The 13,106-nt window shown below is 31.7% G+C and overlaps 1 protein-coding gene across 1 annotated transcript in view; it reads left to right on the top strand.

Moving 5' to 3' along the window:
* LOC108729893 (uncharacterized) overlaps nucleotides 1-10,212 on the top strand; it is an 88,872-nt gene extending 78,660 nt beyond the window's left edge. The window contains exons 4-8 of the mRNA XM_018459247.1: nucleotides 3,120-3,277; nucleotides 3,799-3,933; nucleotides 5,773-5,963; nucleotides 8,631-8,852; nucleotides 9,812-10,212. Of these exons, the coding sequence (XP_018314749.1) occupies nucleotides 3,120-3,277; nucleotides 3,799-3,933; nucleotides 5,773-5,963; nucleotides 8,631-8,852; nucleotides 9,812-9,907 (802 nt within the window). The 3' untranslated portion in view covers nucleotides 9,908-10,212. The remainder of the gene's footprint in view (nucleotides 1-3,119; nucleotides 3,278-3,798; nucleotides 3,934-5,772; nucleotides 5,964-8,630; nucleotides 8,853-9,811) is intronic.
* The last annotated feature ends 2,894 nt before the right edge of the window (nucleotides 10,213-13,106 follow it).

Here is a 13,106-nt window from a genome sequence, read left to right as displayed (position 1 = left end):
TCCTATAAATTATATAACAAAGTCTATTTCATTAAAATATAAAAGATGTATACGAATCAAAGTTACGAACACTTCGAATCAAATGTATAAAATAATGTATTATAGTATAAAGTCGAAATTATAAAATATTGTAGTATACACACCATAAGTATATAAAAGCTCTATTTGATTTCTGGTGACATTTTTAATTTCTTGAGATCTTTACCGGAAAATAAAACGTTAAAATTTTCTAGAGAATATAGGAATCGGCAGTGCCCGACAGTAACGACGTGAGCATTGGCATATGTCAGTAACATGATATTTTTATTGTCAGGATTCAGACTTTGTTTCCATGGAAGGCGTTGAAATCGGCTACGAAACCGATACAATAATAACAATAGAGAACTAGATATCGATTACTTTTCTGTGCATTGTTGTGACATGATTGAATTGCTTTACATATATAGTAGCATGTATATCTGATTTCAGCAAATACGTCGCTGTGAAGGCATTTCCGATTCCTATTCATTATGTACTTAATGTCGAGACACTGCTACGTTGCCTAATGCATTATAAACAAACAAGAAAATCAATAATTAAAAATCTTCCAAAGAAATGTGTAGACATCTTATTTATTTATTTATTTATTTATTTATTTATTTACGATCTGAGGGCTTTCGTGTGAGCTTTCGTTCACATCGAACAAAACATGTTACACGATCTTTTTTTAATATAAAACGACAGATCTCGTACTTTATGGATCGTGTTTTAATACAAGTATTTAAAAGACGAAATATTTCACAAGCACATTGTGTAATCATGTGACACGCGAGATCGAGTGAGCGATGAGTCTCATATCGACAATTTTATATTTAGCGGTTAAATATACCTACATCAAGGCGTGATTGATGGTGATTTAAAACGAACAGAAAATAAAGTATAACGCAAAGAAAATAAAAAAGTAAACATAATCTGAGGATAAACTGACGCAGTAAAGATTTTAATCCCCGCATACTCGCCGGAGATAAAGAAATTAAATTAAATCTCCCTAAATTTCTGCTCCATAAAAGTGTAATTTGTCCACAATTTGTTTTTGAAAAAAGACAATGCGGTGTTATTCTCTTTTCTTTGGAGGGGGAAGGGAAATTTTTCATAAAACGATTAAGAGAAATAATTTTATTTTCGGTCAAAACGGATCTTACTTAATAATAGATATTAATATGTAAATTTTTCCAGATACATTTTTTCAGCTTTATAAACTTATTAGATTTAAAACGCAAATTAAAGCTAAAATATTAATAGGATTAAATTAGATTGATCATCAATTTTAATAATGATGCTAATAATCATCTTAAAATCTTGTAAATAATTTATTGCGAAAATCTCTGACTGTGAAGTATAATAATATTTTTCGCAATAAATTATTCACAAGTTTTTAAGAACTTATTAGCATCATTATTAAAATTGACAATTAATCTAATTTAAGATATTAATATTTTAGTTTGAAATTACGATTGCAATTGCGATTGATTTAAAGTCCAACAAAAATCAGAGAGATTTAAAACTGAAAAAAAAAAATTATTTGCAAAAGTTTACATGTTAGTATTATTAAGCACTAAGAATCTCGTTGAAAATTGACTGAAAATAAGATTATATTTCTTAATTGATTTATTTTCATCGGTCTAATTTTGAATTATAATTTTTAAAACGGATAAAAAATTTCGGGCATCGTAAATCCAATCAAAGGTACGCGGAAACGTGTTCGCCTTATTAGTAATAAAACGAGGTGCAAAGGTAATTTACAAATTTGCATTTCCAGTATTTATGGCAAGCGGCAACTCTGACATTGTAAAGTCATACGCGTGTATTCCGCATTATTCTCGTAAAGCGAAATTCATCTCGTACAAAATCCATCTACCATGATATTCTCGATATTTTGCATGTCGTAATAAGAATATCATATGCCCTCGTTACCGTTCACCAATTGCTGCTAATGGACTATGAGCGTACGGCTCTATTATTGTAATAGAATAATTATCATCGCACGTGTTCGTCAGAAGATTGTTCACGAGGGGATTCACAAAACTCCAAAAACGATTTCCAGTTACGGTGTAATTAGCGTGACATTTTCACATTTTTATTATGCGTGAAATATCGATTCCTCTTCCGTCATAATACGATGTGCGATTTTATCTCGCAAAGTGATACCGTCGAAAGAAAAATCTCGAGGTAATTCGATCTTAATTCGCAGGAACCGCATTACCGGATACATCCTGAATTATTCAAATCTAATTTATTTTACCGCGTGCTTCTACCTTCGAAGTTTTAAAGCAACAATCGCTTTAGCTTCCTTAAAGCTGACGCTTCCAATTTTAGCAGAATTCTCTGATAACAAAGTTAATTGAAACATTATAGAAAAGTAATATACGTGTATCATGATTCTCATTGATTAAATAACACAATTATTCTAAAGAGATAATATGATTATTTTAAAGTTGAATACATTACGTTTCTGTTCGATTGTTTACAAAAGATTACAACTTGTTCACACTTTTCTCATTTAAATAAAATATTTAAGGGAAGAAAAAGAAAGGAAAGCGCGAAACATTATAAGAGGAATTAAAGTTTTTTCTTCAAAATAAAATAACGAAATAAAAATGACATGCAACACCGTTGCGGCGTGTTACATACTGCGACAAAGGGAAGTCTTTTAAAGAAGTTCTCGTTGCGGGATCTCGCGATTCTGTAAAATGCATTTAATGCTGTACATTTATTCCACCGTGTGTATAGCTAAATATATTCAAGGAAATGTTCTCGTTTGCAGAACGGTTTATACGGTTGTTCATTTACGAAATTGTCGATGTAGACTCTTATTTAATTGTCAACATCAAAGAGAAGAATAATAATAGACATATAATGTTAGAATGCGAAGTATAAAGAGCAAGTAACAACAGGCTGAAAGACAATCAATGTTGTAAAAACAGAGAACAAGAGAGAGAGAGAGAGAGAGAGGGGGGGAGGAAGACACAAAAATATGCGCGTATATATGTGTGTATATGCAAGTGTGAATGTGAATGCACGCAGAAATCTGGCGTAAAGCACATACTAATGTATTTTGCAAAACATCCTTCTGTTTACAGTTATTACGCGTCGACCGCGTTTCCGCCGCGCTTAGCACCGCCGTTAAAACGGCCGCGTTTGATGCCACCGACACGAGCACAGCATCCGAAGCTACAGAAACAACAATTGACAGCAAACACCGGCACGATACCCGACTTGAATCAACTTAAAGTGTACAGTAAGTACTGCATTCGAGACAATACGCTTTCGTTGTTAGCTTTGCGATGTGCTTCACCTTCTCTCCTTCTTCAAAGTCGAATATTTGGATCTAATAAGGCGAAATGGTGAATTTATCAACATGTCTAGGTATTAAAACCTTAATACAAGGGCTATCTGAATCTATCGCGGTTAAAGATGTGTTACTTCTTTAAATAATAATGTTAAATAATAATAAAATTTTCTTTAAAATTCATAATTATAATATAAAGGTGATGTATTACAAGAAACGTACCGGCTTCGTTTTGAGTCATTTTCAGCGTATAATTGCAGCGTGTAATTACAGATTAGAAGCAGTATCTCGACATATCTATATTTCCATTGCAAAATCATGGTATATATGTATAATTAAATTAATGTTATCATTATTATTATCATTATGCAATGATTATTCTCTAAGTTTATAAGTTAGCTCCTTGTAACACGGAGTCCCAAAGCCTTGTCGAGCAATGAAGGCTGGGTTTAATTGAAGGTATGTCGTAGGCAATCCAGATATACTGATCTGCGGCAACTGCAGGGAGATGTTCACGGAACTCGGGGAGCTGTTGGAACACAAGCGGAACTACTGCAAGCTGCGGTTCACATGTAAATGTCACACCTTCAACGGAGCCGCCCCAAGTATGTACTCGAAATAAACTTCGAGGCGCCTCCTTCCGGTACGTAAACGCGCTCCGAATCCCACCGGAAGATCCAGAATTAATAATTGCCCATCGCCTACAATTTTAATCGGCGGTTATTCTCGTCGATCATAATTAATAGTTGGACAACTTTTTACGATGTCATTGTGTTGTTTAATCAGAACTTATATTTCTATTTAAATTAAAACAGATTACTTACATTCATTAAATTTGATATTAATTGGTTGACGTAATTGATAGCAAATTTATGCCTCTTTGCATGGCGAATTAAATTACGCAAACAAGAGATGAGTACCGCGTAAAATCCTTTACATATTCCGTTAAAATGAACGTATTAAATGAGCGTGTTTTGTTGTGTTGCATTATTGTAAATTAAACAATTTTAGACATTTTATTTTTATTAAAAGAAAAATAAACATATTACGTACAAATTCCATTTTCCTTACGGCGGCTCGAATTATGTTGTTGAATCAAAAAAAGGACAAAATGAGACAAAATTAATAAAAAAATTGTATTGACTCAAATTTAACTTAAACGAAGAACATTTTTGTAAACAACATAGCCCTCCACCGGCAATGTGAAATTTTCAATTATAGTCTGCAATCTGAATCCCCACAGCAAATCTTTTTATTCTAGATTATATATAAAAACTGAAAAAATTCGTATATACTTGTAAAATTTTTAACAACACGTTTTTACCATAATAGAAGCCGTTTTGTATTTTACTTATTATTTACAAATTTAAATGTAAAAGTTTCAAAAAAAGTGACACGATTTTAAAAATTCATAATTTTTATGAGTAAATGAAAAAAAACTTTTTAGACTACAATATTTGAGTACCTACATACACTTCAGAAAAAAGATAATATAATGATGTTGGTTTTAAAAGGTTGAATTATTTGAACATTTAGAAATAAAGATTTTTATGAGTAAAAAGAATCAAGTGATTTTATTATTTAAGAAAATTATATTTTTATAGCAAATTAATATTAAATTCTTTTTATTTTGATCAAAATGAGTACAAAGATTCCAAAATAAAAATATTATATGGTACAGCCTGTACAATAATATATATACAATGCTCTCCTCGATTTATTAATATAAGGTGCAGTACATAGTTCTTCTATCATTTTGACGAAATGAATATCTTTTGCGTTTCTCTAATTTAACAAGTCTGTCTGAAGGAGTTTCTTCAATTTCGAGTATTTCATGATCTGATAAATTCATGATCTCCATAAATGATGATTTTGCAATTATATTAGTGAAAAAATGATATGAAACATTAATAAGTCTATTTTGAAAAAGTAAAATTTTTATATACTTATTGAAATTAGCATCACAAAAAGATATAAAACGAAAAAGAATTTAAATTTTTGTTTGCAAAAAATCTTACGTGATCTGCAACATGGGTCTGATGAACTGAGGGCACAGATACGATTCTATTTGTATTTGCAAGGAAAGAATACATTTGACTACTTGTATATATGCAATCTTAATATCAATGATCAAACTTTTGTAGCTAGTAATACTGAACCACACTATCTATTCATTTCTTTAAAAATTCATAATAAAAAAATTTTGATGTGTCTTAAAAGATTTCCCGCATTGTCGATGGAGGATTAAATTGACAGCACTAATAAATGCATTATCTCGCTTCGGAACTTGTATAAAAGTCTATTGAGCAATATAATATTTATTTGTTGCACATGACATCGTTTCGAGAAATCAGTCTTATTTTGCCCTCGATGTGGCTCGCTGTGTGACATCACTACGGTATCTTTAGATTATTTATTAACGTCCCGCGCTTCCGTACGAACAGGAGACTCGACGACGGCATTGCTCTGCGTCCTCTGCAAGTTATCCTTTCCAAGTGCTTGGGAATTGATGGTCCATGCCCAGGCAGCTCACATGATCAACATTTACGAGTTGGGCACAAGAGCGCCGAGCCCGTCACGGAGCCCTAGCCTTGACCAGCCGAAGGAGTCGTCGCCTTCCCCGCAGGATTTCCAGGTTAATTCTCACTCCTCTTACGTCCTGTCTGAGATTTATTATTTACGCCGACATCATGCAGCAATATTTTACAAAATCGCGCAGCCCGAACTGAAGAATTAATAGTTTCCGCCTCGGGAATGGCGAAGGGTGGAACGAACAACTGTAAAAGGGGAGCTCAGAATTCTCGAGGCAAAGCGATTCAAAACAAGACATTTTACACTTTAATCACTGAATGTCTATTTTACTTTTTATTGCTTGTAATTAGATTATTGCTTGATAATTTCAGTGAAATTAATAGTATCTTAAAAATTAAAATTCAAAACCGCTCGTTTTTATGCTAAGCAATAAAGAAATTAACTTAAGATGAAATTTTAATGAGTCAAAATAAATGACTTAATATTTTATTCACAATAATAACAAAAAACTCATGGAACCGTTTCGAACTTAACTTAATCCTTTTAACCGTAAAAATTACAAAATAAAATCGACAGAAACGATTTTACTAGTATCTAAAAATTTAATTAGATCTGAAAATAATTTTATTAAATTGTCAAAATAATTATATAAGACGTTCAAAGTTCAAACTGATTAGATTGCTAAAATGTCAAAACTTTTCACATTGCTTATCAGGCTGGAGTTTTCTATAGAATTGTTTTAAAGGTCTAATAAAATTATTTTCAGATTTAACTTAATTTTTAAATTTCCAACAAAATCGTTCTTTTCTTGAGGAAGAAAATATCGATACATAACATAGTAAAGAAAAATATCAGACCTACATTACGCAAGCAGTCAAAAAGTTACATCTGATAGTCAAAATACAATTCATAATTTTAAATTACAAAATTGATGTCTAGGATTCCGAACCAATTCTTCGTTCAACAGCAAGAAAGAGTAGAATCAGTATGAATAAAATGTGGTAAGAGCGAAAGCAATGTTGGTTCAGTGTAATTCTTTAATTATTGTTGCATATTTGTTTAATAATATAATATCGTAATATATTTTAATCGAGGAATATATATGTATATATATTGACTCACAAAGTTTCTATTTTCTCAGATCATATTTAATGTATTTGTCATTAACGAATATCCGGAATTGTTTTATCGTCGCACATGCATTTCTCGAGTAATTAAAACGTGAGATTAACGGAAATATTTGACTGTCCCGTAGGTGTACCTAGTTATCCAGCCTGGCGCGACGGCCGATCATTTAAATAAGTAATATTCTCTCACTTTCATTAATTAATTTGCGTTTCATTACCAACCGACGATTGAATTACTTGCTCTGTAGTATTGATGTTATGTTATCAATAATCCAATTCTCTCTTTGGTGAGCCATAATCCAAAGTTTATTTTTTTTCATATGAAATATTTTATTGAAATATGTATATATATATATATATATTTAAAAATATCTATTTATCGTGAACTCTCAAACGATTTAAATACGGTAAATAGATTTCTAGATTAAACCTTCGGAATTTTTTATATCGTAAAGAATATCTAGTTTCCAAACTTGTTTCGAAATTATCTTCATTATTTTCTTAATTATATGATTTGATTTGTTCAACTAATATAAATTCTTATGCAATAAATAAGTCGCCGGTATCGAAACTCAATCGTTCTAAAAAGATCAGTTTCGTCGTTTCGCAGTTCATTTCAACGTCGTCCTTCTCTCCTCTCTCTCTCTCTCTTTCTCTTTCCATTTCTGCAAAACGACACATACTTTTCCGTCACATTTATCGGAGCATCACGAGGCGATCCAAGGAAACAACAAAGAGGCATCGTGACGATACGCATCGTCTGAGACACGAGATATATCCGACGGACGACGACGCAGACAGTCTTCTCGACGACGCTTGACGTGCACGATTTTCACGAAGTTGTATAGAACTGGAGTAAGGGGGTATGTGCGCTCTTGCACTCGGCAAAAGCAACCCCAGTGACCGACGCGAAACACGTCGATTCCATCGAGGCTAACTCTGGGGTTGACGTATCGACAGAGAAACATATGACGAAGTAATATTTTTCCGCGCCCCCTCGGGTGATGGCATTTTCCCGCCACTCGTTCACCATCTCTCCCCTTAACAGTTTTCCCATCGACAGATAGCAAAACCGAAAATCGTACTTTTGATGTTAAATATCGCAGAAACTACTCGCTCGTAGGATCTAATACACTTTTGTACAAAATAATAGGATAAAGAATTTTTCGTTTAACCAATTTTTTTTCTTTTTACGTACTAAAAACGCGATAGCGTTGTTACTGAAAAATGTATTACATGAAAGAAAAGTTTACCCGTCTGAAAAAGGATACAGAGGAAGTATGAAATTTTGTAACGGCATTCGGATGATTAATCGAAATCTAATCAAATGTGTTTCTGTCGTACCAAGTTTTTCTAGAAAACGCTGCTATATTTGAAATATATATGGGGTGCTAAATTTTAGAATTGACAGAGAAAAATGGTATTTTTTTTAGATGATAAAATCGCTAATGTTAATCGTAACACGTCGCTTATTAACAAATGAGCATCCGCAGCAATACGTAACGTTGCTGCAACTTCCTATCATAACCATACACTGCAGCTTGTTGCGAGGATAAATGATTGCAATGCAGATACCTTCGTTAATCAGTTTCCCGTCTGCGATAATCTCGCGTAACAGTATTAATCTATGGAATCTATGACAGGAAATCAAGGCTACGGATTGCGAAGAGCGCGCAGAGGAAGAGGAACTTGATGGACATGAGTTAATACCGTCCCCCGACAGTGGCAAGTCAACGGACAACGAAGCGGCTCTGTCGCCGATCAAGATTCGATCTGACGTTAACGGGTTGGATCACGAAGACTGCGACGAATTGATCCACGTCGAGAACACTACGCAGGCATGCATCATGCATACTCTCAGCATTGTGAGTTTTCAGTTTTTCTCTACTTTGCATTCGAGAAACAGCATTAAGGACATATGAAGAAATTGATAATGGCAAAAACATTTTTAATCAAAGGATTTATAATACTATGGTAAAAAGTATTTGCCATATTATATAAATTATATAATTAATTATATTATATAAATTATGAATAAAATAAGTAAATAATATTTTAAATAAATATAAAAATTATTTAAATATAAAGTTTAATTAGGAAAAATAATCCCTAATTAATATATCTTCGCAATTGTATCGTATTATTAACTGCCTAGTGTTCTTTCTCTCTTTTTCATACGTTTTATTCATTCTATTGCAATACGAATAAAAATAAAAAGTAAGAAACCCGCGGTTTAAGCAATAAGAAAGATAAAGGAACGCGATTCTCTAACACGATGCACAACCGAAAATGGCACGATGACAGAAACATCGACTTAGATCACGTGTCGGGAGGATCGTAAAGAGCGTAAAGATCGTAATGGAACCAGCATAGTACTAATGACTGACGTCGCTTTCGCTACACAGCAGTTAAAAGCAGTCATCCACGATAGAGACTCGTACTTCTTGAGTGCATATTAACAGAAGCGTCGTAAATCGGCGTTGTCGACGCCAACGACGACTATGACAACGCCGACAACAGTGATGTCATCGCAGTTTCCTTTTCTTCCACACGCGCGATAAACCATATCATTCTGATTTCTGCTAACGACCACGGATATATTATAATTGTCGAAGCATTACATTTCCTAATATGTAAATTTTAATTTCATAATTTAAATAGAGCTTCATAATCCAATAAAAGAATACAATAATTTTAAATTATGATATTAAAAATATTATTAGAAATATTGTATTATCTTACTATTATAGCAAATATCTCACAATTTCCAAAATAAATGTTCTCTAGGCCATTATTTAAATCATTTTGCATAATTCTGTTATAGGATTCGTCCTTGGAACTAAATTCTGACACGAATTCAAGAACAACTTCTGGAACGGTGATGGCCTTGACCAATGGTTCATTATCGGCAAAAGAATAAATGAGGAAAAAGAAAAAAAAAGGAAAGATAAAAAGAGAATATTCATCGGAACGGTCTTCCCCGGCCAACCAACGAGACATATCGATCTCCTTTAAGGATAACGCACCCGTTTGTATATAGCTTAATTGCCTAACAAATTATACTCAGGATCGTTAGATCCCGTGGTCTATGCCGGCTGATCGAATATCGATCATTTTCCCAAAAAGAAACAAGTATCAGTTTCATTCTGGACTCTATGCACTTGCAATTCCCCTTCAAACTTTAATTGAAGACTAACCCAAATGGGAGAAAAATATAATAGAAAATCGGAGTTTAACTATTTACATTTGATATCGTTTATTGGAAAAATGTTAATTAAATTGTGAATTAAAAAAATTTTTATTTGTTTGTTTCATTCATTAAAAACTATAAATTTTTTATTTATTGTAATTGCATTAACCTTTTACTTTTATTTTTAAAGTTGTTACATTTAATATTCAAATTTTATTTTTAAAGTTTTTCGCATCTGACATTCGAGTTTTTAGTATTGTTCTAAACTTATGAATTTTAAAATTTCTAGATTTCATATCTCATAAAAAATGTTTTATCTACTTTTATATATATATATGTTATATCTCTTAAAAATTTGCAGCTTCCATATAAGAAGCTACAAAACATTATATTTATTCATCCAGAAAGTATATACTATATGGAGTTAAAGTTTTAAATTTTCAGAGTTATAAATTCTTTTATTATTAAGTACTATTCTGTATTTGGCTTCTAGGTCTGAAATTTATCAACCACGAGATTTCAAATTCACATGATGCAATTGTAAATCAGATAATTTTATATTTAAAAGATTGTATACAATATAAGTTTATTATCATTCAACTATATAAAATCAAGTGCTTTTGTCATCTTGATGGCAAAAATATTGAACATAAGACTATTTGTGGACAACGTATTAGCTAAAAAGAATCATTAATGGATTCAATATTTCTAGAAAAATCCTAAAAATTATTTACTTATTAATTAATTTCCAGTGAGGATTAATTTTTATTCAATAAATATTATATCAATGATAATACCGGATATAAATAATCTTTAAATATTGGCAAAGCTATTTGTTAAGAAAACAAAGAAACTTGTATCTTCCTTTCTTAGCGTTCGCACATGCGTGTAGATTAAAAATATAGATTACCAATTTAATTATTTATGAAACAACATATCTCCCCCAATAAACAATATGATGTCAATGGCGAACTAATAACTGAATTACGATACGCGCGCGCGCGAATTTAAACTTCAATCATTATTAAAACGGCAAGTCCATTTCTCTGCTGTTATCTGCTCCGTTCTGATTCACTTTCATTTTGAGATTTTTAATCAATCATACTACACACGATTTACATAATTGTTATCTATTTTAAGAAGGAAACGTAGCATAGAGAAAGCGAGAAGAAAGGAGGCTTTGTTTGGCGGCTGTTACTCAAATTCTATGTTATTACAATTCTGTATTACTTTACTTATAAATGCATAAATCTGTAAATCTATATTTGTATATACAAGTAATTTTAAATAATTTAAATAATTATTTTAATGTAACAATTTAAGTGCCATAAAATAATAAATTTGTAAATTTACAAATATATATTTAGAAGTCTATATATTTACGAATTTTTAGCACTTTATTATATATTATTTTTTATTTCAAATTTTATTTAATATTTATGTAATTCTTGATTTAAAAAAACATGAGTACGAATCAAAACAGGCACATATATCGTATATGAATGTGGAATAAATTATGATCTCTTTTCCTCAGGAGAGTGTAACATTTTATTTTCAATTAATTAAATATTTTTAATGTTTTACTATTGTAATTTGCCATTGACAGCTCCCGTAATTCATGCATATCAAAGATCTTGGAATATCCTAGGTACCATTTTTTTAATACAGCCTGCACAATTCGTAAATGCAACGCAATCGTCGAAAAAATATCATCGACAATCGGAAAAAATCGGTCGAGCTTTTACGAGGCCTGACGCGCTTCTCTTCCTGCGTTTTTTTCTTTTGTAAAACAAGATATTTATTACACGATTAGATGGTAGCGACGAGAGTTATTTGTTTATAGCCCCATATATAAACAATGTTTTATGGATCATTAATGTCTAAATAAAATATATTACGTCTTTTAAACCGTCTTCGAATCTTTTCCTTCTTCCTTCTTGCTTTTACATAATATCTACATAATACAACAAATTTGCTCCTTTATTCGATAATCTTTACTTATTAATGTTTACTTTTTAATTTAGCATTTTAGCATTTTAGTAATGCGATATTTCAATACTTAAGATATTAATTGAAGAAACGTGTGATAAGTAGGAATATTTATTTAGCTTATAATAAGTAATTAGCAAAGACACAGTCTGTAATTAGAACTGGTTTTTAACGACTTGCCAAAGGCAAAAGAATCCTGCAGTTCTTGGCACGTTCATTTCTTCGAGCATGTTCATCCCTTCAAGCGCCTAATTACTACAAGGCATCGCGAGGCATTACAACCCTTTCCGCGGTTATTCAACTGTACTAAGAGGCTCGTTAGAAAGATTTCTTGTCCTGCTGACCTCTTGATGTTATGTGTAAAAGAAGTTTGCTGTATGCATTCAATTGATAATTGAACTCGAATTGTGTTACAATTTATCTAACTCAATAATCTCAATAAAAATTTTTTTATTAAGATTATTAAGTAGATTATTAAGTATTATTATTAACAATTAATTTCAAAAAACATTTCTAATAAAAATAAGAAAAAGATTTTATTTCACAAAATAATTCACAGAAGATACAATATTTCACGAAGCTCATGTCCTACATCTATTTTCCTCCTTGTGAAGTATTTTAATAACCGTTTTTACATCCATCGACGGAATTATCCTTTATATGCGTGTATCTAGGCGATAATGGAGGATTCACAAAACATTCAACAATCTTCCTAGTTGATATCGGATGTTGTGTACGTCGGTTGCGAAATCGCGTAAACCATTAAGAGGGGAAAAACATCGAGAGATGGAGAGGTGCTTAATGTCTCGCAAGAAAACGCAGCCAAAAACCAACGGCCGATTTACTTTTGTCCCTCTTTAGAAACATGATTCGTCCGTATTGCAGCGTTTGTAACTTATATTATTAAGACTGAGACTGAGTTATGAAAACAGGTAAGCGA

This window comes from Mycetomoellerius zeteki, unplaced genomic scaffold (assembly GCF_001594055.1).
Source record: "Mycetomoellerius zeteki isolate Tzet28-1 unplaced genomic scaffold, Tzet1.0 scaffold81, whole genome shotgun sequence".
Classification (NCBI taxonomy): Eukaryota; Metazoa; Arthropoda; class Insecta; order Hymenoptera; family Formicidae; genus Mycetomoellerius; species Mycetomoellerius zeteki.
The sequence above is the reverse complement of the archived record's forward strand: the minus strand, read 5'-3'. Positions and strand labels throughout refer to the sequence as shown.